The 26957-nt window shown below is 41.6% G+C and overlaps 2 protein-coding genes across 7 annotated transcripts in view; one reads left to right on the top strand and one right to left on the bottom strand.

Annotated features, from left to right (window-relative positions):
* The window catches only part of DNAH7 (dynein axonemal heavy chain 7), a 94653-nt gene extending 86742 nt beyond the window's left edge, over nucleotides 1-7911 (top strand). The window contains 4 exon segments of the mRNA XM_072341046.1: nucleotides 5515-5670; nucleotides 6355-6532; nucleotides 7200-7303; nucleotides 7705-7911. Of these exon segments, the coding sequence (XP_072197147.1) occupies nucleotides 5515-5670; nucleotides 6355-6532; nucleotides 7200-7303; nucleotides 7705-7911 (645 nt within the window).
* A 105-nt stretch (nucleotides 7912-8016) lies between these two features.
* The window catches only part of SLC39A10 (solute carrier family 39 member 10), a 110493-nt gene continuing 91552 nt past the window's right edge, over nucleotides 8017-26957 (bottom strand). For 3 of the 6 annotated variants that reach the window (XM_072341048.1, XM_072341047.1, XM_072341052.1), the window contains exons 4-10: nucleotides 22904-23073; nucleotides 21732-21950; nucleotides 20504-20624; nucleotides 18435-18803; nucleotides 16201-16281; nucleotides 13600-13790; nucleotides 8085-11305 (exon numbers count right to left, since the gene is read on the bottom strand). In XM_072341048.1, the coding sequence (XP_072197149.1) occupies nucleotides 11147-11305; nucleotides 13600-13790; nucleotides 16201-16281; nucleotides 18435-18803; nucleotides 20504-20624; nucleotides 21732-21950; nucleotides 22904-23073 (1310 nt within the window). In that variant the 3' untranslated portion in view covers nucleotides 8085-11146. Of the gene's footprint in view, nucleotides 11306-13599; nucleotides 13791-16200; nucleotides 16282-18434; nucleotides 18804-20503; nucleotides 20625-21731; nucleotides 21951-22903; nucleotides 23074-26957 lie in introns of all 6 variants that reach the window. The other 3 variants (XM_072341053.1, XM_072341049.1, XM_072341051.1) reach the window with 2 other exon arrangements.

Raw genomic sequence — 26957 nt, 5'->3', positions numbered from 1 at the left:
TATCATCTCTCTCATCCTCTCATCCTCTCATCCTCTCATCCTCTCTCTCATCCTCTCATCCTCTCATCCTCTCATCCTCTCATCCTCTCATCCTCTCATCCTCTCATCCTCTCATCCTCTCCTCTCATCCTCTCATCCTCTCATCCTCTCATCCTCTCATCCTCTCATCCTCTCATCCTCTCATCCTCTCATCCTCTCATCCTCTCATCCTCTCATCCTCTCATCCTCTCATCCTCTCATCCTCTCATCCTCTCATCCTCTCATCCTCTCATCCTCTCATCCTCTCATCCTCTCATCCTCATCCTCATCCTCTCATCCTCTCATCCTCTCATCCTCTCATCCTCTCATCCTCTCATCCTCTCATCCTCTCATCCTCTCATCCTCATCCTCATCCTCTCATCCTCTCTCATCCTCTCATCCTCTCATCCTCTCATCCTCTCATCCTCTCATCCTCTCATCCTCTCATCCTCTCATCCTCTCATCCTCTCATCCTCTCATCCTCTCATCCTCTCATCCTCTCATCTCTCATCCTCTCATCCTCTCATCCTCTCATCCTCTCATCCCTCTCATCCTCTCATCCTCTCATCCTCTCATCCTCTCATCCTCTCATCCTCTCATCCTCTCATCCTCTCATCCTCTCATCCTCTCATCCTCTCATCCTCTCATCCTCTCATCCTCTCATCCTCTCATCCTCTCATCCTCTCATCCTCTCATCCTCTCATCCTCTCATCCTCTCATCCTCTCATCCTCTCATCCTCTCATCCTCTCATCCTCTCATCCTCTCATCCTCTCATCCTCTCATCCTCTCATCCTCTCATCTCTCATCCTCTCATCCTCTCATCCTCTCATCCTCTCATCCTCTCATCCTCTCATCCTCTCATCCTCTCATCCTCTCATCCTCTCATCCTCTCATCCTCTCATCCTCTCATCCTCTCATCCTCTCATCCTCTCATCCTCTCATCCTCTCATCCTCTCATCCTCTCATCCTCTCATCCTCTCATCCTCTCATCCTCTCATCCTCTCATCCTCTCATCCTCTCATCCTCTCATCCTCTCATCCTCTCATCCTCTCATCCTCTCATCCTCTCATCCTCTCATCCTCTCATCCTCTCATCCTCTCATCCTCTCATCTCTCATCCTCTCATCCTCTCATCCTCTCATCCTCTCATCCTCATCCTCATCCTCTCATCCTCCATCTCATCCTCTCATCCTCTCATCCTCTCATCCTCTCATCCTCTCATCCTCTCATCCTCTCATCCTCTCACCTCTCATCCTCTCATCCTCTCATCTCATCTCTCATCCTCTCATCCTCTCATCCTCTCATCCTCTCATCCTCTCATCCTCTCATCCTCTCATCCTCTCATCCTCTCATCCTCTCATCCTCTCATCCTCTCATCCTCTCATCTCTCATCCTCTCATCCTCTCATCCTCTCATCCTCTCTCCTCTCATCCTCTCATCCTCTCATCCTCTCATCCTCTCATCCTCTCATCCTCTCATCCTCTCATCCTCTCATCCTCTCATCCTCTCATCCTCTCATCCTCTCATCCTCTCATCCTCTCATCCTCTCATCCTCTCATCCTCTCATCCTCTCATCCTCTCATCCTCTCATCCTCTCATCCTCTCATCCTCTCATCCTCTCATCCTCTCATCCTCTCATCCTCTCATCCTCTCATCCTCTCATCCTCTCATCCTCTCTTCCTCTCATCCTCTCATCCTCTCATCCTCTCATCCTCTCATCCTCTCATCCTCTCATCCTCTCATCCTCTCATCCTCTCATCCTCTCATCCTCTCATCCTCATCCTCTCATCCTCTCATCCTCTCATCCTCTCATCCTCTCATCCTCTCATCCTCTCATCCTCTCATCCTCTCATCCTCATCCTCATCCTCTCATCCTCTCATCCTCTCATCCTCTCATCCTCTCTTCTCCTCTCATCTCTCATCCTCCTCTCATCCTCTCATCCTCTCATCCTCTCATCCTCTCATCCTCTCATCCTCTCATCCTCTCATCCTCTCATCCTCTCATCCTCTCATCCTCTCATCCTCTCATCCTCTCATCCTCTCATCCTCTCATCCTCTCATCCTCTCATCCTCTCATCCTCTCATCCTCTCATCCTCTCATCCTCTCTCATCCTCTCATCCTCTCATCCTCTCATCCTCTCATCCTCTCTCTCCTCTCATCCTCTCATCCTCTCATCCTCTCATCCTCTCTTCATCTCTCCTCTCATCCTCTCATCCTCTCATCCTCTCATCCTCTCATCCTCTCATCCTCTCATCCTCTCATCCTCTCATCCTCTCTTCCTCTCATCCTCTCATCCTCTCATCCTCTCATCCTCTCATCCTCTCATCCTCTCATCCTCTCATCCTCTCTCTCATCTCTCATCCTCTCATCCTCTCATCCTCTCATCCTCTCATCCTCTCATCCTCTCATCCTCTCATCCTCTCATCCTCTCATCCTCTCATCCTCATCCTCTCATCCTCTCATCCTCTCATCCTCTCATCCTCTCATCTTCTCTCATCCTCTCATCTCATCTCATCCTCTCATCCTCTCATCCTCATCCTCATCCTCATCTCTCATCCTCTCATCCTCTCATCCTCTCATCCTCTCATCCTCTCATCCTCTCATCCTCTCATCCTCTCATCCTCTCATCCTCTCATCCTCTCATCTCTCATCCTTCATCTCTCATCCTCTCATCTCTATCCTCTCATCCTCTCATCCTCTCATCCTCTCATCCTCTCATCCTCTCATCCTCTCATCCTCTCATCCTCTCATCCTCTCATCCTTACTCTCATCCTCTCATCCTCTCATCCTCTCATCTCATCCTCTCACTCTCTCTCCTCTCATCCTTCATCTTCATCTCTTCTCTCATCCTCTCATCCTCTCATCTCTCATCCTCTCATCCTCTCATCCTCTCATCCTCTCATCCTCTCATCCTCTCATCCTCTCATCCTCTCATCCTCTCATCCTTCATCCTTCATCTCTCATCCTCTCTCATCCTCTCATCCTCTCTCTTCCTCTCCTCTCATCTCATCCTCTCATCCTCTCATCCTCTCATCCTCTCATCCTCTCTTCCTCTCTTCCTCTCATCCTCTCATCCTCTCATCCTCTCATCCTCTCATCCTCTCATCTCTCTCATCCTCTCTTCCTCTCATCCTCTATCTCTCATCCTTCATCTCTCATCCTCTCTTCCTCCATCCTCTCATCCTCATCCTCTCATCCTCTCATCTCTCATCCTCTCATCCTTCATCCTCTCATCCTCTCTTCCTCTCATCCTCTCATCCTCTCATCCTCTCATCCTCTCATCCTCTCATCCTCTCTTCCTCTCATCCTCTCATCCTCTCATCCTCTCATCCTCTCATCCTCTCTTCCTCTCTTCCTCTCATCCTCTCATCCTCTCATCCTCTCATCCTCTCATCCTCTCATCCTCTCATCCTCTTCCTCTCTTCCTCTCTTCCTCTCATCCTCTCATCCTCTCATCCTCTCATCCTCTCATCCTCTCTTCCTCTCTTCCTCTCATCCTCTCATCCTCTCATCCTCTCATCCTCTCATCCTCTCATCCTCTCATCCTCTCATCCTCTCATCCTCTCTTCCTCTCTTCCTCTCATCCTCTCTTCCTCTCATCCTCTCATCCTCTCATCCTCTCATCCTCTCATCCTCTCATCCTCTCATCCTCTCATCCTCTCTTCCTCTCATCCTCTCATCTCTCATCCTCTCTTCCTCTCTTCCTCTCATCCTCTCATCCTCTCATCCTCTCATCCTCTCTTCCTCTCATCCTCTCTTCTCTCTTCCTCTCATCTCTCATCCTCTCATCCTTATCCTCTCATCCTCTCATCCTCTCTTCTCTCTTCCTCTCATCCTCTCTTCCTCTCTTCCTCTCATCCTCTCATCCTCTCATCCTCTCATCCTCTCTTCCTCTCATCCTCCCTTCCTCTCATCCTCCCATCTCCCTTCCTCTCATCCTCTCATCCTCTCATCCTCCCTTCCTCCCTTCCTCTCATCCTCCCATCCTCTCTTCCTCCTTCCTCTCATCCTCCCTTCCTCTCATCCTCTCATCCTCCCTTCCTCTCATCCTCCCATCCTCTCTTCCTCCCTTCCTCTCATCCTCCCTTCCTCCCTTCCTCCCTTCCTCCCTTCCTCCTTCCTCCCTTCCTCCCTTCCTCCCTTCCTCCAGACTATACGTTCAGATCCACAATCATCTACAGTCTCTCCTTTCCTCTCGTTTTCTCCACTCTGCTTTTTCCCGCATTATACACGCGTTAGTGTCTTCCATTTACTCCTCACCCATATGTTTCTGCTCATCCCATCATGTGTCATTTCCCTCCACCTGCCTTCCCATGGTTCCATCTGCATGGTTATGTCGCGACTTAATGTGCCCCACTTATCTCTCCCACTGCGCTTTCTTTTCCTCATTAATTTCCCCTTCTCTCCCCCCTACCTTCTTGCCCTTCCTGCCCCCCCCTTTTCCTCCCGCGCTCCCACCCTTCCATCCTGCTTTCTTGCCCCCCTTTTCCTCCGCGCTCCCACCCTTCCATCCCGCTTTCTTGCCCCCTTTCTCCACGTCCAACCTTCATCGCTTTCCTGACCCCCTTTTCCTCCCGCGCTCCCACCCTTCCATCCGCTTTCTTGCCCCACCTTTTCCTCCGCGCTCCCACTCTTCCATCCGCCTTCCTGACCCCCGCTTTTCCTCCCGTGCTCCCACCCTTCCATCCCGCTTTCTTGCCCCCCCTTTTCCTCCCGCGCTCCCACCCTTCCATCCCGCCTTCCTGCCCCTCTTTTCCTCCCGCGCTCCACCCTTCCATCCCGCTTTCTTGCCCCACTTTTCTTCTCGCGCTCCCACCCTTCCATCCCGCCTTCCTGCCCCTCTTTTCCTCCGCGCTCCCACCCTTCCATCCTGCTTTCTTGCCCCCCTTTTCTTCTCGCGCTCCCACCCTTCCATCCCGCCTTCCTGCCCCCTCTTTTCCTCCCGCCCTCCCACCCTTCCATCCCGCTTTCCTGCCCCCCCTTTTCCTCCCGCGCTCCCACCCTTCCATCCACTTTCCTGCCCCCCCTTTTCCTCCCACGCTCTCACCCTTTTATCCCTCTTTCCTTCCCCCCCCCTTTTCCTCCCACGCTCTCACTCTTCCATCCCGCTTTCCTGACCCCCCTTTTCCTTCCGCACTCCCACCCTTACATCCCGCCTTTCTGCCCCCCCCTTTTCCTCCGCGCTCCCACCTTCCTTCCTCCCCTTTTCCTCTCACCTTCATTCCTGCCTTCCCTCCCATACTCCCTCCTTCCTGACCCTCTTCTCTCCCACCTTCCACCTTTCTTCCCCCACACCCTTCTTCATGCTCCCCTTCCTTCCCATGCTCCCTCCATTTCTGCCCCCCATTCCTTCCCACCTTCTCTTCCCTCCCGTGCTCTTTCCATACTGGCCCCTGCACTCCCTCCCACACTCTGCCCTTCTTTTCCCCTTCCCTCCATGTGAATTCTATCATCATCATCATCATCCTTTTCCCTCCTTTCATTCTTTGTTTTAGGGGCTAGTTGTCATGTCGTCTGAACTGGAAGAAGTAGTGAGCAGCATTTTGAAAGGTAAAATTCCAGCACTCTGGATGAATTGAAAGTCTTACCCAAGCCTCAAGCCCCTGGGCAGCTATGTGAATGACTTCCTGAGTAGACTGAAGTTCCTACAGGTAATCATGCAGCCCTTTGTGACAGTTCTTTAACACTGTTTCAAATTGGATTTCAGGTGGCATCCCAGTAACCTAACACAAGTGATGTACAGTGTATAAGTGGCATAATACATTCCATTGCTCATGTCATTTAATAAAAGATTCTCATGGGATCACTGCTCATTATCTACCTCCACTTGCACACAGGTGAAATCTGTTTCCTTATAGTGAAATAATAGCGTTCAATGTAACAAATTTGAATGAAGGTAGTGACCAGGAGAGGGGCTTTTCACCTGTAAAATTACAATCCCCCACGCGAACCTTTAATAAAAAAGCAAACTCGAGACTCAGCACCGTTGTGTGGCTTAGTAACCACTATCAACTGAAGATGACTGGCATTCGTCATCTAATAAGACTGTGACACCACGAACACTAACATACACCTCAGCGTGAGTTCTGGTTTCATCTGAGACAATTATTTTCTTCTTGCTGTTGGCTCTAGGAAAAAAACAGTGTTGATTTTAAACACAAACTATCTTGCTCCTGCTGAGCAGGGCAAAAAATATCAACGCTTTATGAAACAGAAAATACATCTCTGGCTGCACAGAAGGAGAAATTTCTTTGGCTATTTTTCACAAGTTGTTTTCTATATAACACAAAAAACAAATGCTTCCCCACTCCCTCATCTCGCATTTGCTGTTGCAGATGTGGTATGAAAATGGAATGCCGCCCGTCTTCTGGATTTCAGGATTCTTCTTCACACAAGCGTTCCTAACAGGCGCCCAGCAAAACTATGCCAGAAAGTACACTATTCCCATAGACCTTCTAGCATTTGACTATGAAGTGTTGGAAGATAAGGAATATGACACTGCACCTGAGGATGGTAATTACATGCAGTCGTTAGTTAACATTACTCTGCAGACTCAACAGTTAAGCACTTAGGTTAACATATTTAGTTCGTTAAGTCAATTAACAAATGTACAGAAAAGCACTGTCCCCTACATGAAATGCACAAAATAGCAAAGAGGCAAAATATTGCACAAGACATTAAAAGCACTCTGTTTTTCCTTCAAGCATTTCAATAGCACCAACAGAGGCTATTTATTTTTATCACTTCCCACTTCTTACCAGCTTCTCACAACAGAGATGTCATATATTGTATCACATATTATTATATTTAAAATATTAGTTAAATAAAATAACGTATTAAAATATTAGTTAAATAAAGTAATAAAGAAAAACACAAATTAGAATAACCCAACCTTAAATTTGCAGGTATTAATTAGTTACAATTTGAAACAACAATAGCACTCAAACCATTACGTTTAACTCCTGAAAGCCTCTTTGAGACCTGATCAAATCTCCTTAGGAAAAACTGATTCAAGTTCTCAATAATACATTATATGCAGAGAAGTTAATAATGACCCATGAGAAAATGATGTCCTGTATCTTTTTCTGTTTAATCCTCCACCCTCTCAATATACGTTGAAGACTGCACACATTGCTAGACAACTGCTATTAGATAACATTTTCATATGCCACCGATTCAGGTGTTTACATCCAGGGACTGTTTTTGGATGGAGCACGTTGGGACAGAGAAACTAAAAAGCTAGGAGAATCTCATCCAAAAATCCTCTATGATACAGTACCTGTGGTGAGTGTGTAATTCATTCTGTAGCATCTGTATACTCATTTTAGTCTATTTACATAATATTATTATACATTATATTATTATATATAATAAACATAATATATATAATAATCTATATATTATATTATTACACATAATTATATATATAATTGATATATTATTATTACATTATATTATTATCATAATATAATATATATTATATTATTATATTGTTATACATTATATTATTATATTGTTATACATTATATTATATATTTACATTATCTGCAAAGAAAAGCGTAAACAAGAAACAGATTTTCAGGCCTATCTTTAAAAAACACTTTGGCCCAGCTGATAAAGTTTTCCACCCCATGCCCCTTTATTTATTTCACACCCATATGAAAAAGGATTATTCTTTGCTGCAGATATGGCTCAAGCCCTGTAAGAAAGCAGACATTCCACAGCGACCCAGTTACCTGGCTCCGGTGTACAAGACCAGCGAGAGAAGAGGGGTTCTGTCAACCACTGGCCATTCCACCAACTTTGTCATTGCAATGACCCTCCCATCCGATAAACCAGAAGAACACTGGATCAAACGGGGGGTGGCGTTATTATGTCAACTTAATTCATAAACCTCACGCAATTAATAGGGGTTCCTTTTCTAGATCACCTGCGCAGAAAGCCTGTCAGTTCTGAAAGGCCACATCAACAGCCAACTCAGCATCCAGATGAAAGAAGAAACAAAACACACTTTGTATTTCATGACATATACAATATTAAAATACAGAATAAAACCTCATGAAATCCAACAAGAGTACTTGCTCCTTTAATAATTTTATTTCTTGAAGGCTCCTTATTTATAAGGAACATACATAAAAATGAACACAACACTGTTGACAATGAACGGAACAGCATTTGATCTTTTACAGCTTTATAAAATTAAAAAAACAAACAAACAAACAAAAAAACCCAACAAAGATTTAGTTATAACAAAAAGACTGATAGCTCAGCTGTATCTTACAGGGACATAATCGCATTTGAAACCAAAGACTCAATTGTTAACAGGAGGGGATTTTTTCATTTAAAAAAAAAAAATATAAAAATCACACTGCATCTAGCAACAACAGTATTTCTAAGCATAATCACAGCAGATCGAGTGCAATGTGATCTACATCGAAATTCATATGGGATGTCACACAGTGACAGCATTGTAATATACAAATAACATGCCCTCCAACAAATACGCATTAGATGAGACTCTGGATTCAGCAGAATGGAATGTACAAACCAAGTAGAAATGTAGTGGAAGTCAGATTGTCTGTAATGTGACTTAAAAGCATACTCTATCTGTATTTCAGTACTGGTAGAAAACCTATAAAGGAAGTCACAGCTGTTACGCTGCCCTTCGAAAGTTGAAATAAATATTTCAAAATGAAAGAAAAACAACATATCTATTTAATGAAAAAAATGCAGTACCTGCCTTGAAAGACCATGTCTTCCCTTGTCTGAAGACAGTCTTCAAAGGAAGTTAACTATTTCCCTATGGAGGCAGTGTATTAAGCTAAAACCATACTCCAACTAATAAAAAAGGAAAGATACTAACTGAAAAAACAAAAAAACAATTTTTCCTTTGAAAAATATTCAAAGAAATAAACAAAAAAACCAACAACCAAAATTTGATAAAAACATCAGTTAAACCACATGGCCCCCTTATACTTGACAGAGTTAACAGAGTGATAAAATTAAGGGTCAGTTCAAAACATAGACAATGTAAGCTGTCGAAGCTGAGATCCTCGGTACTTATGCCGTGACTTAAGTCTCTCTGACAGTGGTACACAAGGATGTACAGTGAGCACGGGGGAAAAGAAGAGTCACCTAGGATCTTTGCACTGCACAAATTCAGCCAAGAGAAGCTAACAAGAATGTATTTGCTAAGTAGGGTCCGAAGCTAAATGTTTTTAAAGAAAAAAAAACCTAACTGACCAACCCGAGTTCTCAGCATCAAATGCCTGCATGTCTCAACTCAAGGCTTGGGCTTCTTCACTGAAGAAACCGTTCTCTTTGCAATGGACCCTTAATACTGTTCCTTGATACTGCATTAGGAAGAAATACTGACAAGAACCAACCAATACCTTTAAAATACACAAGCTGCTCTCGTTGAAAGCTCAACTGACCTATGAAGCTTCAGAAAGTAACAAGCCACAAGAAATGCACAAACCTGAAATGGAACGAAGCGACCGGCAGGTGCAGTGTTTACCTGATCGGATCGATACGCTTTCAGCAGCTACACTGACAGCGCAGACTGAAACTGAACTTACAGCACGTAGTCAAGAAACAGCTTACCTGGCATACACAAAAGAGATGGTAAGCTGCATGTTTTGGGAAAGGCTACTTCCGCGCTTAGGAGTGGAACTACAGAATCGACTCGCGCTCCTCAAGACCTCAGCATGCTTTCCCTTAAGGAGATAACGGGTACAAGATGAACTCGCTCAAGTCTGGCATTACAGTCATGTCAGCTAAATCCGAACCAGGACACGCTCCCAGCACATTAAGGCCAAAAGTTTTCAGTCTACTCTTCCCAATTATGCATACAACAGATCTGTCACGCTTTTTAATAATCAAACACCAAAAACATTTAAAAAAAAAAATTATAGAAAGGAACCCATTTATGTGGGAAGTAGAAATCTTCATCCTCTCACCTACAGAAATGGCTGGTGCCACAACGTCTGATCTTGAGGCACTATAGAAACAGAGAACAGTAAGTAACCCTACATGCACATAGCGTAATTTAACCTTCGTTCCCATGTTCAGCAACTAGCTCGTTTGATGTACTTCTGATTTTTTTTAACGTAGGACAAAACAGTCCAACGTAACTGTTAAAAAAAAAAAAAATAGAAAAAATCCCATACTGATTCTCTATTAAATTAAGAGTTTGCACAAATTCACAGCCACAATTCTTCAGTAGTTTATGCTGCAAGTGGCACACAATACATGTTTAGCATCTGTAGAAAAGAACCAGGAATAGCTCAGTAACTCCAACATCGGGGATTTCCCCAAGCTAGCACTAATTCTACTGCAATTTGCTTTTTTCTACTAATATCAAAGAACAAACATCAAACAAATTCCAGTCAGGAAACAGTCGTCAAAGCGATCCTCGACAGGACATCGTAGCACTTTGCAGCGTATATTGCAACAGCCTGCCTTCTTACACGTGAAGTTAAAATGAGGGAGTGCAGCATAGCGTGTATTCAACGCATTTAAACGGCCTTACGGTTTCGGGCTTCCATTTTTCTTAAACTTTAAGACAGCACAGTGGTTTCCAGTCATCTGTCGTTAAGATTTAATACCTTAAGTCACCACTATGCAGAGGAACAAGCACCACGCATACACATACATATATATGGACAGATAGAAGGATATATATATATATACACACACATATATATATATGCCTGCCGCTTAAGAATTGCGCGGTACTAAAAGCGTACTCAGGTTCCTTGCATAGGCATGAATTTCAGCTGTAAAATTCTCAGGGTTCTGTCAAATGAAATATAAAATGGCATTTCCCCAAATGCATACGTTCCTTTTTTTACATAATCTAGCAGCACACCGAACTTGGCATTTACTTCTGGTATTTACTATTCCCAAACCGCCAGTTACTGGAGTACAGAAGACTCGCTCGGGCAATCTCATATCATTTGAATCAGAAAAAAGCAGCAGGTAATATACACAGAAATGAGTATGCCGTATTTGTGTAAGTAGTGCAAGCCACTGCTTTTCCTCTAAGCAATGTGCATACAGTGAAACAGTGCAGACTCTAAGCCGTACAGTAATAATATTGTATCCACAGCGATTACCAGAATAAGGTCAAAACTGGATGTTAAGCACAATCTTATCTTCGTAGAGGGCAATCACCAGCATGATGGCAAACCCAAGAAGCAGGCCTAGATTCTGCAGAATGAACTGCCCCACGGGACAGTAACCGTGCTCTTCATTATCTCCATCTCCGTGAAGCATTTCTGGAAGCTAAAACAAAAAGCAATAATCAAGAAGTTATAACAGCTCTATTCTATCAAATCTCCAACCAATTTACAACAGGAGAGTTATTGGAAAAGGATAAACAATTCAGGGTTCAGTTAAAAAAACCATCCACCAAGACACAGTTAAAACTACATCCGATCATCACAGTACTTTAAAAAATTATTCTCAGACGCATCACATATTTACTAAACAAACCAAAAATTCTTTTCACTGAGCCCTTTTGCAGTTCTTCATGAATCACACATCTATTTTAATTTTCAATTTATGAGGAAAAGGAGCAGTCTCGTATGCTTTAAATTCATTTACTCAATTAAAAGTACCCACGTAGCTATAAAGACAGGCCTTGGTTAATTAACTCAGCCTTTTGTACTTTTAAATGTTTTACACATATTCATATGCATTTCCTTTTAATTATGAGAATAATGAAGTTCATCATATACGCCACAGGTCACACAAGAGCAATTTTACAAACGTGTAGAAAGTTCTGAAAGCTGTGGCTATTCCTCACCTACAAAGAAAAGGTCAAATAGCACTGACAAAAGCACTAAATATAAACAGACAGAAGATGTAAAAATAAACATTCCAAAGCACCCTACAAAACCACTGAGACAAGACAAAAAATAACCTTAAGGAATTTCCCTTCATTATAGGATGCTTCTGTCAATTCATCTCTTCAAAAAACATTTTAAGAAAAAAACCAGCATTAGGTAGAACAAACAGAAACTTCACTCGCTATACAACACAAGTCTCTATTACAGCTTATCATAACACAGGCTAAAATAGTTCTGAATGCTACATAAAAACACATTAGAATTATTATTATTATATTATTAGAATACCAGATAAACTACAAAGACAAATATACTACCTATGCAGTCACGCATGACTGTATTTATGCCAGATACTGTATGGGAACTGTTGCATAAGGGCCTGAATCTCTGATTGATCACCTGAGATGAGCAATGAGTCAGCCCTGCGAGCCCAGGTGAAAATTCAGCTGTGTGAATGGGAGGGGTGAAGCCTGGCTGCACCTCTCCTAGACCCTATTTAGGGTCCTAATGGACTAGGGAGGCTCCCTTTCCAGAGATTGTTCCTCTTTTTTGAAGTCTCCAGGATGCAGGTAAACTTTCCATTTGTTTCTAACTATTCCTCTCTGATGTTATTATCTTTCCAACATATATTCTGTTTCCTTATTGATTACACTCCATATAATATATTACCTGTGTACTCACTGAGTGCAGAGATAGCTAAACTGACAATTTAATCCACTGAAAATTTAAACATAAAAAGAAACCCACTGCAATGAAAATGGTTTATCTCTATTACAGACTACTGAATTTTTCAATTTAAAAGCTCTTGATATGACTCATTTCTATCACCGTGTATTGAGACCGGTCTTATCAATGTGAACAAAAATAAACCCCTTTTTGGAGCTGAAAGTTTGTGGTTTTTTGCAGATATGTGAGAAAAAAATAAATTAAATAAATAAAAAAAAAATTAATCATCTATCTACACATATATCTATGTAGATAACTATATTTATATTTATCTATCTATATATGTATTTATGCATTTCTGTTTTTTTTTTTTGAGAAAATTTCTGTTTTTTCCATGTAAGTGACAGCAGAAGGTCATGTAAAGCCTTTAGAATTTAAACTTTCTTGAGTTACTTTCAGGTACTACCTCCTCTCAGCCGGAAGAAAACTGTATGTTAGAACTACACCTAATCAGATTGACTTCCACCATATGCAAGAATACCTCAAGGTAAGTCACACCTAATTAGACCTCAGCTAAGCTACAAACAGTTTTATTTCTTTTCCTACTAAGTATCAGCAAACAGGGACTTAGAGGGGAAAGCAGATTAAGAAAACATAGGAACAAAAAACTGGTGAGGTTTCAAGTGTAGTAAGTAAAGGCTTTCCTGTTACTGTTTATATAGTCAGAATATATTGGATGCTACTGTGTCTAAGGGAAAGTACAAAGAATAAAACTACTGCCTTTCTTTATGCTTTCTGTCTTCAGTGTAAGTACATAAAGGAATAAAAAAAGTTATCAGCACAGAGGTTAAAGGAACCTGCTATTATGTAACTACAGGCTATGGCAGAATGTCTGTGTTTGCATGAAGAGTTATTCTCTACTATGCAGCCCTTCTCTGTGGCAAGACCTCAAAAGCACTGACTGACTTAGCAGATAATAGCAACTTTGACCCTGGGGCCTATTTACTGACAAAAGTTTATTTCGTTTGCACCAGGAAAATAGAAAAATCATCATCGTCTTACCATATCAACCAATGCCACGTAGAGGAACATGCCTGCAGTGACTGCGAAGATCCACAAGGTGATGTTATTTGCATATTGTCCCACCGCCGTGCCGATCAGCATGCCTATGTAAGCCATCATAGCTGACAGGAGGTTGTACACAATAGCTTGCTTTACTGTCATACCAGCCTTAAGCAGCACTGCAAAATCACCTGAAGTAAAGACAAAAGACAGTGGTTTAGTATCAGTGCTCCTAAGGACAGCGAGTAGCTAATTCAGCCTGCGTTTACTACCTTGGGAAACTGAGGCGTTGCCTAAGTACAGTGTTGCAGTGACATTAACATAGTAGTGTTTGTGATCTGGAGGAACGCAAACCTGGCAAAAAGTAGAGACAGGACCCTGAACCTCAAGAGAGCCAAATTTGGGCTGCTTATGTAACTGCTGGGTGGGGTCTCCAGACAAACTGTCCCTTGGGGCACAGAAACAGAACAGACCTGGCAGCTCTTCACAGACACCCTTGTGAGAATGCAAGAGCTCTCAATCTCCCAGCAGAAGAAATGGAGCGCAGGTGGGCGACTGGCACAGCTGAGTAAAGACCTGCAGCTGAAATGGGATAAGGAGGGAGATGGACAGAAGTATAAACAGGATTGTGTAGCCTGGAAACAATGGAGAGATGCTGTCCACACGTATAGAGATGAGATCAGGAATGCTAAGGCACAGATCAAGCTGAACTTGGTCAGAGATGTGAAACAAAAATAAGAAGGGGTTCTGCAGGTACGTATGCAGGAGGAGACAGACCAAGGAAAGCATTTCCCCTCTGATAAAGGAAGACAGAGGGAGACTGGTTTCCTCAGACATGGTAAAAGCTGAGCTGCTCGAGTGCTTTGAATCTGTCTTCACTGGCGGTCAGGTTCCCCATGTCTGTTAGTACTGCAAAGCTCTAGGAATGCATGAGAGGAGCAGATTCTGTCCCACTGTAACACTGGACAACAGGACAATCAACGCTCCTAACACCTCGGTTTGCAGCAAGGCCTCGCTTAAAATTTGAGTTAAAGGTAACGATTCATTAGTGAACTTGTAGGTCCTTTTCAATTTTGTGATTCTAAGATTCTATGATCACACTGAAAGGCAGAAAGGTAATGATAATTAACTGTTCAAGTTAAATAGGGCACTCTAGATCCGGTCCTCCTGCTGAAGATGTGTGTGCAGACTTGCCTTTACTTGACAAAGGTTGGCGAAGGCATGTGAAAACAGGGCCTTAGTTTTTATCAGTAACTACTTATCTATATACAAGTTGCTTATCAACTTCATTAAGAGGATCACAAGGCATTAGTTGGCACAAAAGGTGACAAGGAATTTGACAAACAGGGAAAAGAAACAGGAAAAGAACAGAGTTATATTCAGAGGGTGTGATTTCATGTTTGTGTTGAATCATTTTGCTAGTTTAAGACACAGCAAGTTAACCTGTATCTCTCTCAATGCAGGACATCTCTGATGAAGTTACTGTATTATAGGGAACTACAAGTTCATGTCTGAACTAGCTCCAACAGTTTTACTCCATTCCAACCGAACTCTCATGAACGTGAGCGGAAAAGGACTTGAGGTTAGGAAGGTAAGTAACCTAACAATTCTATGATATACTAGTAATTAATTATTCAATGTAGAATGAAAATCCTAAGTATATACTGCAAAACACTTCACTGACAGAGCTAATTTTAAGATTGCCAGGTTAATGTGATTAAGAGCAGCAATACTTGTTTTTTTCCTTTACTGTCACTCATATTTAACTACTGTACAGTACCATTGTCAAACCATCAACACCTTGTCTGTTATGTCTCATCTGTACACGTTACTTAGCTGCCTATTCAAAATTCTTTTCACCTGCCACCTCTGTTGGATTTCAGTACATGCTAGACCTTACCCCTTGATTGTTCAGGGCTAGCGGCTTAACCTCTTAAGAAAACTGATTGCACGCATGGTTTATCTGGCACCATTTCATGCTATGGACAAACAAGAAAAGCCAACGGCTCCTCTCTTGAGCTGTTATTTTGTAAATCCTGGGTTGTGCCTCATGGCTCACAGAAGCACAGGTTTCGTAGTGATGAGCTAGCACACAAGAAACAACCCTTCAGTTAGGGCGAGAGTCCAAGGCACTAGCAACAACGCTTACAGGCTTTATCTACATAGCCATTCGCACCAGCTAGCCTCAGTGTTCACTGCCACAAAGACTCTCCTGAACATCTACACGAAAACCTCCACGTGCACATTTAACGTTCTGCAATCTGCCATATGATATGTGACATTTTGGAAAACAATGCAATAGAAAAATGTGTACCTCTATACAAAATGCAGAGGTATAGCAATGAAAACGCACCCTCTATACTCCTGAATACCTTTTTAAGCATGCTGAAAAAAACTTCACAGAATGCTGTAGCTAGATGCCTGTCAAACTGATCTTGATAGTCTCGTTATCTAAGTTAAAACAATAATGCTCAATCACTCTTTGAAGCTCTGGTGACCCTTGTGTTGCATTACACCTATCAGGAGTATCACAACAGCATTTACATATCTGCATTCATTCAGTCTACCACTATGAAGTACCACTTTAATATAATTGATTACCTAATTCATGGGGCAGCTCGTGACAAAATACTGCTATAGATGTACTAATTCCTCCTGTCAGTCCAGCACTGAAAGCTGCTCCTGAAAGAAAAGAAAAAAAATACATTTACAAATGTTATATTAGTTTTTCAGATAGCAAATTCATTCATTAGATATGCCAGTATTTAATATAATATATATAATAAAATATAATAATAATTAATATAATTTAATATAAACACACAAAGACATCTGGTTATGCTGGAAGTACCCTGGTGTGCATTAATGCTGTGTACTTTATTACACAGGTCTATCAGATGGCAAAACCTGAAAGGAGAGAATGCAGAACAGAGACAGAAAGACAACAAGCCAACAAACAGCACCACTTCTACATGGTTTGAGCATTTCAGGCGCACCAGGCTAATTAAGAAGGCACAAGAACAACAGCCCTTCGGGTTGGAAATCCAAAGCCATCTGGAATACTGTGTCCAGGTATGGAGCCCTCAGTACAAGAAAGACATAGAGCTGTTGGTAAGGGTCCAGAGGAGGGCCAGGAAGATGATCAGGGGGTGGAAGACAGGCTGAGGGAGCTGGGCTTGTTCAGCCTGGAGAAAAGGCTGCAGGGTGAGCTCATTGCAGCCTTTCAGTACCTGAAGGGTACCTATAATCAGGAGGGGAGTAAACTCTTTGAAAGGGCTGATAATAGCAGGACAAGGTAAAATGGTTTTAAGTTGAAAGAGGGAAGATTTAGGTTGGATGTCAGGGGGAAGTTCTTTACTAGGAGAGTGGTGAGGTACTGGACATTGTGGATGCCCTGTCCCTGGAGGTGTTCAAGGCCAGGTTGGATGGGGTCCTGGGCAACCTGATCTAGTAAAGGTGGAAGTCTGGTGGCCCTGCCAGGCAGGGGCATTGGTGCTTCATGATCCTTGAGGTCCCTTCCAACCCGGGTCATTCTGTGATTCTGTGCAATTCTGTGACTCCTAACGCGCTGTCAGCAACATGACTGAGCTTAACTTGGGAGACAGTAAGAAAAACTTGTGTGTGACTTCTTTCAAGTATCTTTTCAGTTGAAGTTTGTACCTCAGATAATTTGGAGATGAGAAAAATGACAGTAAACTGTACTTTATAAGAGAAAAGATAAAAGGAGAGCTTGCAATGAACTGGTCAAACAGGAGAGGAAAAAAAAAAAAAAGTGTGAAGGCACAAATTTAGAGAGGGAGAACTGAAACTTCCCTTAGAAACCTATGGATTTCTTAAAACTTGATACATTAGACAGATTGATACAAGCATTTGTAAAATCTGCAGTGTATTCAAGAATCAGCTGTTCTGACTTGGAACAAGAGTTTTTAGAAATGAAGTTTTAATGCAGTGAAGCTCCCAATACACGGCGCAATGATCCCATTAAACATTTTGGCAGTAGCTTTTGAGGCCTAACTTCTTTAAAAGAGAACAGGATTTGTTACGAGCTTATTCTACTTGAAAATTGTTGGGAGAGAAGTGGAGATAACACAGAACGATTCACTGTGAACTCAAAGTCTGAGTAAATAGCGTGTCCCTTGTCCTTTAAAACAGGTGCATAGGTAAGTACAGAGTTCAGAATGCTGCACACTCTGTGTATCTACCTTAATGAAATAAATCAGAAAGTCAAATAGCATTTTGATGTTTATATGAATATAAGCTGATTTTTAAGCTAATGAGACTTGTAATTGTTCATATGTCTGGTAACTTAATTTCTTATACGTTGGGCTAGAAATCAATCCACAATAATTCTAAAACAAAACAGTAGTTAGCTTATTGGGTTTTTTTTTCAGCAGAGAAGAGGGAAATCACATGCCAACCAGACTCACACCACATTACTTACTGTATATTGATATTAATACTGTATATTGATATTAATACTATATATTGATATTAATAACAAAAATATTACTGTAAACAAATAAAATTTTAAGTAAAAGTAATTCTCAAGCATTTTGTCTTCCTTACTCTAAATTAAATACTGAGACTCAAACAAGAAATACATGTGTTACAGGTACTCCTTAGATCCTCAGGAGTTCTCTCTGTACCTACCTTAATTTGACAGAGATTGCTGATATCAACAATACGGTAATCTTGGTGGAAACAGTCACTAAAGTGGACATAATTGCAACCGATGACAGCAGAAGACAACTGGAAATCTTTGCTGTGATCACTGGTAAAAATCGAAGTTACTCAAGGTAGTAAACAGCTGAGAAGTGCTCTGTGGTTTTGCTTACCTATTGCTAAGCCGTCGCTGAAGTTGTGAATGCCGTCTCCCATAATGACCATCCAAGCAATATTAGCTATCCCCGTATCTTTCAGGTCTTTTCCAGAATGACAGTGGCCATGGGAATGATGGGAGTGTTTGTGATGCCAGTGGTGACTGTGTTTTCTAGCTATCATTTTGTCTTCACCGTGGCTGTCGTACTCTAAATCATGAAGATCGTGTTCCTGAGCAGCACGTAAGACATCGTTGTGAGAATGGTGCATGTTGTTCTCTTCTTCTACGGACAAGAAGTTTTTGGGAGGGGATTCCAGCTGGCCATCTAAGTCAGTCAGTTCAGTTTCATTAAGTCGATCTTCTGACAGAACTGAGTCATCTGCCCCTACATTGAAGTTAGTGGAGAGAAACAACACATTAATTCTTACTTAAAGTATCACCATCATTTATGGCAGCACCGAGCTAAGAATTTAACTGCTTTGTGAAAGCAGAAGCAGTGTTTTAACTCAGCCTGATCTACTGACAGGGTGGTAAATGTTCTGCCAGAAGTAAATATAGTGATGTAAGTACCCTGTCTTTCAGTAACTTGCATATACAGCATTTACAAGTCTCCACTGTAAGGCAGCATGTGTAGTTTTAGCCCAACAGGGTTGTACCTGTAATTTTGCTATATGCATGTGATTATAACTACAGCATATGAAGGTCACAGAAGCCCACCACAACAGATCTTTAACTAGTTTCTGTACTGCATGTTTTATGCAGGACAGACAGTTGTGTCATACAGTAAACCCCTTCTGTGTAGCTTATTATGCTGCTGCTAGCAGTCGCTCAAACCTATTTTTACAGAGAAATGACACTAAAAATGATGCAGAAGCTGCACATGTGTGAATTTTAAGTCTGCCGACACTTCTGAAATACTGATAAATTAAATTGGAGATCTATGTTACAGGAAACAAAACCAGTTTTAGAAAAGAAACAAAAAACAACAAAAACAGTCCTAAACAGTGAATTTACTTGTTTAACAGAGTTCAACGCATGTGTCAGCAGAAATCAACTGTGATCAGAACTTCTATGAAGTGGCTCAGACAACTTCCAGATAAAGAGGCTCTTAGACATAATGTGTAGGATTAACAAACACTCAGAATGATCATCCATGTCTGTGGTAGGGGTGCTGCAGTCTACATTCAAATTCAGCAGAGGCTTCCAGTGCCTTTACTGCAACAGACTTTCTGAACATACTTTCAGAGAAACACTGCTATAAAACTGTGCGGTTAGAAGTAAAACTCTGAATGTTCATTAAAAGAAAATGAAGACATTTCCAATGTACGTATCACCACGCTCACAATGTGAAAACCTTTCCGTGCTATGTCAATTCTTAAAATCTTTTTTCCAGCTGCTTGAATGGAGAAGGCCACAGACCTAACATTTCCTTCTACAAACCCCTCGGATGAAGAACTGCATTTGTACAAATACAGCACATGGATTCTTCAACAGCAAATGAATTTCTGCTGGCAACAGAATGGGAAGTTTATGGAGCAAAACTCTTCCCCTTCAAGATAAGTGCCTTGTCATTCCATATGGGTGAGTACTGCCTGAGCATTCAGACTGAAAGTTGTTTTGGATACCTGAGAAGTACCCGAGACTCCCCATCATGTTTATCAGAAGACATTATTTTTGCTTGCCTTCTCAGCCAAATGATAACCAGTCAGAGACTGGAATCTTAAAATCTAACAGAGCATCCTGCTTCAGGTGACGTGTGCTATTTAGCTCAACCCTGTTAAAAAACTTTTTAAAAATACAACTCTTGGACCAGGAACAATGAATCACAGCCACCCAAAACCCTGACCGCTTCAGAAGTCTGAGAACCACTTGCAGGGCCTATTAGGAAGTGTACGCTGCGCTCTCAGATCTCAGAAAGACAAAGTATATAGTGCAGGCAAAGCCTATTAAGTCTTATTAACAACGATTTGCATAATAGCAGCATAGCAGCACAACTGTGCAAGATATCACACGCTAAATGCCAAAAGTTACATGTCTTTACTTTGAATCTCAGAGTCAGAAAAAACACTGAAAACACATGCCTACCTGCAAGGGGTTTGAGCTGAAGCCAGTCAGCGTCTGGTCTATTATTTAATTTCTGATCTGAAAGTTTCCTTCCAATTGGTGATTCTTCACTCTGTTTATTCTTGCACCATTTCTGCTTACTCTGTAACAGGAAAGGTTTAGCAACTGATTTATAGAAGAAAATAATACAAATAGAAATTTTGTTAACCATCTTGAAAAACACACGTGATTTTGCTTCTTTAACAGAATACAATATGACATAGAATGCTGTAATGGCCAAGAAACACATGAATGCTCGCTTTATTTGAGAGGGCACGTGCGTAGCAAGAGCAGCTCCTGTTCAAGTTTAAGTTTTAAACTCCTATGATTTCCTCATGTTTGCCACTAGACAAAAGCTGGCTATGTTCCTGTCTGTGACCCATACAATAGTGAACACAGATCTGTCCAAGTAGCCTAAGGGATTTAACTACGTAATTAACCTCAAAGATGACATGTACAATGTAAGAGCTTTTATCACAAGATCTAATAGATTCTTTCTCTAAAACAGAAAGTCATCTGCTACCTGTCCTGTGGCAGCAGCAAGTTTGATACAAAACTAGAGAAGGTGATATTTTTGCTCACTCTTTTTGGGAGAAATCATTATAGTTCATTTTTTCCTCGAAGTCAAGCGATGGAAGCAAACACGATAAAAATTTATAGACTGCAGAAATGACATGGATCTTCCACGGTTTGACTTGCAGTGGATTGTCACGTAGGCCCTCAAGTATTGAAACTCTTATTATTCTACTACCATGAATAAAAAGAGGTTCTGGACCTACAAATCCCGGATTAGATGATTTACATGATACAGACAGTCTACAGATTTTTGCATTTCATGGCATAAATATCTCTGTTACACCAGCACCATCGGCTGGCAGTACGCTGCAGTGTTCCTCGTCAACCATCTGACAGCTGTCTTGCTCTTTTATCAATTCTTCCTTATGTACTTCCTATTTTTGCAAAGAGATGATAGAATCCTAGACAACGAGCTGTAATTTCTTCTGCTCCGGTCCACTTCCAAATGTACCCGGCTAACTTTGTCCTCCCATATTACCTTATCTTAAATGCAACCTTTTTGAAAAGGGGATTCCTCACATGAAATCAAACTACGTGGATTAGCGGCACAAGCTCACTCATCACACAAACAATTCCCTCGAGACTCAGAAACTGAAAGATTTTTAAAATAGCATTCGATTTTATTACCACATACCTTTTGTTTATTGTAATGCTTGTACATTCTTATGCAGTGTTCAATGATGAACAAAACATAAATGCCTCCGAGTGCCACAAGACCTTTCAGTACTGGATCATTTTCTTCTAGAAAGCCTTCGTTCTCTATCCCATGTCCATGGGCATGTCGATGAGAATGCTTGTGTTCATGAACGTGACCTTGGCCATGGTGGTGACTGTGGTTGTGGCCTCCATGTGACTACAAAGAAAGCAAGAAGACAGTGTGACTCGCTGCAACCGGGGACCTAAACGGCTTGAAACTTAGAAGGCAAAATGTGTAACCTCGCCCAACAAGCAGTATTAAAAATGCTTTGAAAGACTGTTTTCATACAAACACACCTTACCACATAAAGGGTTTGTTAGACAATTCATTGCTCTGATATTCCTACAGTTAATATTCAGAAAGGGGAAAAAAAAGCCAACAACCACCTCTCTTGCTTTTTTCTGTCACTGTGCTGGAAAAAAAAGTCAGAGAAACACTCGGGAACGCCTCGCAAATTACAGCTGCTGCACTCCCACTAAGAACTAAACCTCACGTTTTTAACTATTCCGATCAGTTACAGTCTTAAGACAGTTTTGGAATACAACCAAAAACACTTGTATGTCACTTTACACCAAGAAAACATCACACTGTTTGTTGACAGGATAAAGATAACTGACAACTTAGGAAATACTTCCCATTCTTTATAAGAATTACATTATACTGTCACAAATGAAAACATGCTTACCTTCCCAGGAGCTCGGGCAATTTCTTGACTGAGATAGAAGTTATTTTCTCCCCAAAAGCTAGTAAGCAGGAAGCTGAATCCCCTGAAATACTTTTAGGTGGTACTGATGCACGAGTACCAACCAACAAGAGACAGTAATGCTGCTAGTTTCAAAATACTATCGTTGATCATAGGTGTTTTAAAACATTTTGAAACAAGTCTGGCTATGAACATACAACTACAGCTCTATTAGATTTTGTTTGTTTGTTTGTTCGTTTTTTAAGAAATCTGCTTTGTTTTAATGGCAACTCCAATACTGCTTCAGGATGTATGTAAGACAGTACTCTTCTACGTCAATTAACATTTCTATATCAATACTTGCCATGCATTTATAAATTCAACATGCACATAAATTACAATAAAACGTTAGAAAAGCGATACTTACATGCGGCAACAGATGGAGTAGAGCATCTCCACTCATTGTTCCTACAGCCAGAGCTACCAAGAAAGTTAGAAGAAATTTGAAGCACCATTGGTTAATGATGGGAATCAAGATCACACCTAGCAAGGAAAGCAGGCTAATGACGGTGATAGAGATGATACCACAAACCCAGGCTGTGGGAAGAAACGGATACAGAACGGTTATCAGAACAATACTTCCAAAACTTCTAAGTCTGATTAAAGACTTTCAACTATTTCTTAAGAAGGTGACTCTCCTCGAACCTAAGTTGTGCGATCATTCAAAAGGTGCTGAAAAATACCAAGACAGCACTCAAATCCACGGCACAAATAACGCAGACTAGATCACAATGCAGAAGATCGAAAAGCATTAGCGTACAATCTGCCAAGAACAAAACAGTCCATCTGATCCTCCTGGCTTAAGTTCCCAGCTTAACTCTGCAGCCCGCTATTAAGTACAAACGCAAACAATTTCACGCTGAAACAAAAAAAAAAAAAAACCCTCAGCTGTTTTTCTTAACTTACTATGACTTTGCAGGCTTTAAGTCATGTGTAACATCCGGTTTTCACAAGATTCTTATGGAAATTTAAATTGGTTGTCATTAGCAGAAAAAGTGATAATGGACAAATTGAAATCAATACAACGCAGAGAGTTGGAGACCAGCAAGTTTCGTTACAACGCAGAAAAGAAGGAACTGCACAAGAAACAGATCCTAGGAACAAGGAAACACGCCTCTTGCAATCAGTACCTCACCCTAATGCAATACTTTCTCTTTTGTCCCACCACAGACACTTCAAAGAACAGTAAAAGCTGTTTGATTCCAAAAGTGCAGTTGCTGAATTTCACAGTCCCAAAATCCCAAACACGGGAATAGTTGGTGGCTGCGATATTAATGAGTTGCATCTTCTCCATGATATCACAGCCATACACATAAAATAAGTGCGCTTACAACAGGAAACAGAAATTAACACGCAACTTTATTAAACTAAGAGTAACGTATATACAGAAAATGAAGATGAAGAAGAAAACTATCAGTGTCACTATGAAGAGTAACCTATTACAGTGACATGGAATAAGAAAAGATAATGGCTCTCTAAAAATTTTCGCTACAAGCTCCCATTGTACACGTGTTAAATGCTTGGGCTGAGAAGTTTCGAGAAAAACAATTTCCTCACATTGAACTTTTTAATTATTTCTCTCAAGTTTTAGCCTAAACGTTTCAGGTATTTCCAGTTTCTTTACTAGCTTCATTCTTAATACTGTCTACCAGTTCATGACTTTCCTTAAAGTTACCAGCTTCTGATTTTACAAGCATCAGCATCTGTGTTACTTCGGTGCAGGATATTACTTCCTTTATGTATGTGAAAGTCCACTCCCTTTTGACTGAGCGGGGTAAAACACCTTGGGAAACAGGTGCACAGAGTAGAGAGCGGAGAAATATATTACAGCTGCTCAGTGAAATATTTAAGTTTGTAGTCACGTGTCCCAAGAATTCCATTTGCACCAAAAGTGCAACAGATCTGATCTAATAAGGCTTTGCCGCTAGAACCTTGACTGCTGCATCCTGTCTGGTTCAACACCGCCCGCTGTTTTAAATATCACTTTGGCATATTCATTCATACACAGCGTGCACGTGTCCTCTGACTGTGCAGAAAAGGAAACAATCCAATTTAAATGTGAACATTATAAGAACATATCCACTAGGAGAAAGGGACTGGAAAAGGCTTTAGAAAGCATGCAACATATACCGGAATGGACAGACAGTGCAAAGAGAACAGGAAGTGGTGAAAAGGTGAGGGCCGCAATCAGATGTAGAAGCGAAGAACAGGAGGTCAGAAAACGGGAATTCAGAGGTAGATCTAGAGCAGAAGCAATACCCCGCAAATAAAACTACCGCCACCCAGCTCTTCATCCCCAGAGCACTTCCGCCACGTACACCCAACAAAAAAGCCCAGCCGAAAGAGACAGGGATGAGTAAGGATGTAACTGAACACCAAATCACAAAGTGTGTATACAAGTCGCCCAAATTAAAACTACAGCCGTTTGGCACAGAACTGAATCTCCAATCTAGACACGGGTGTTACGATGTTAGGTTAAATGACCAACAGTCTTACACGGACACCAGAAATGGAGATTACGTGAACCGGCTGAAGTTTCATCTGTCACAGTGCAGATCTGGCAAACACATCTCTGAACGGCTTACGTGCTTTTATGAATGATACCGTATCTAAACGTGGCACCGTGATTAAGATGAGGCACATGAGAATGAGAACGCAGAATCTCTGCTCCTCTCAGACTTCGGCCATCGGCTTCAGAAGCTGTTAGAACAGCTACTAAAACTCTTAAGAGTGATACGGATCCACAACTATCAGTCAGAGTTTGCTATCAAACTGCACAGCAAGAATTAACTGCAAAAGCAGGTGATGACCCCACAGTTACATACACATACAAACAGATTCTGAGAAAGTCACATCCGAATATGAAAGGACAACTAATAACTCTGAACAGAATTGTATTGAAAGATTTCAAACAGCTGTAGCAACCAAAACACTCAAATGTTACCGAAGTAGAACTAATATGCAATATTACAAGCACTGAAAAAGCTCACAAGCAATAAAAGACCTTGGTGAGTAACAGACCCCGGAATACTATTTAAGGCTCAGTTAATGAAATGAGTTGATTATGTTCTGGCTTATAAAATGTTTGTGGAAAAAACAAGATGGAGGTGATCTGGCAACTTCCTCTGGAAGGGACCTCTGTTCAAACAGTGGGCAGCAAACGAAGCATGGCTGCTCTGCACCACGCTGCACAGATGTCTGTAAATTAAAACAGATAGACTCTTTGCAAAGCTGAGCAAGGCCAGCTATCTGCAACCTTTAAGAAAGGCTCCATTGCGGCTTTCCTGGATCCAGGGAATGGTCAGCTCCAAAGGAATGCTGGCATCTGCACAGGCAGATATACAGGGTAAATATGACCTGAAATACTCTTTAACAGCAGCTCTAACTGATCCCTGCCTTAAAAAAACTGCTGAGTGCTTATTTGTATCATTTCTCTGCGCTGCTCCCTTAGTAAGGGGCAAGATACTCGTTCAGGTGTGTATTACCGTGCTGATAGACAAACTGCTGCAATTATATTCTCAAAATCGCCTTGTTTCACTTCGGAGGTACAGGGTTTTACTCTGTAAATGCACAGCTCAAGCACACTTAAAAGACCTTTGCCAATATATATGGTCATCTCATCATTCATGCAAACAGTGAACTGCTACAACTTCAGGCCCTACTTCAGAAGAACTGAGTTATGCTTGCAGGGTAGCATCAATCTGTTCAGTCGACCAAATGAATCAAAGCATAAAAGGACAGATCTGTCTTGTGTTGTTTACAAAAAAAAGACTCTGGTCAGGCATGGCCAAGGTTAACAAAAGAGAGGGCAAAGCTCAACTGGCTCAGCATGGATTTCAACAACTGGAAAGACTGTGAAGATTATTCAGATGAAGACATGACAAATTTTGATCGCTTTACTGAGATGATGACTACAGTAGATCTTAAGATCTACGTGAGCTCAACTTAGGAAAGAAAAAACACAAATGTCAGTTTGTCCATTAACTACAGCTACGTACATCCTCAAATAATTACAGGGTTTAGGAAAACCGCAGTGCTTATCTGACATGGAAAAGGTTCTGTTTCCCAATCTGAAAAATGTGTCTACTTAGTGATTTGAGATCATTTCGAGTTGTACTGAAATAGAGAGCTGAACTAGGTACAGAACATACAGGGATCTACTTCTCTGACTGACTGTACATCAGCAGTTGGACAGTCTACGTGGCCTCTGGATGGCTGCAGAACAGACAGGGCTGTGAGAAGGCAGAGAGGAAAACTAACGCACATTATACAGCCCCCTGCCTGCTCCTGTCTTAGGTATCTAGAACCTTCTCAACTGAACAGATTAGTTAGATTCATAGAAGGCAGACATTTCTATTTAAGCTCTGCAGGAAGGCTCTATTGGTAAGGATGCAACCTCTTCCAATGGGTACACTACAAAA

Source organism: Excalfactoria chinensis, chromosome 7 (assembly GCF_039878825.1).
Source record: "Excalfactoria chinensis isolate bCotChi1 chromosome 7, bCotChi1.hap2, whole genome shotgun sequence".
NCBI classification, from domain to species: Eukaryota; Metazoa; Chordata; class Aves; order Galliformes; family Phasianidae; genus Excalfactoria; species Excalfactoria chinensis.
Note: the sequence above shows the minus strand (reverse complement) of the source record. Positions and strands in the feature narration are given on the sequence as shown.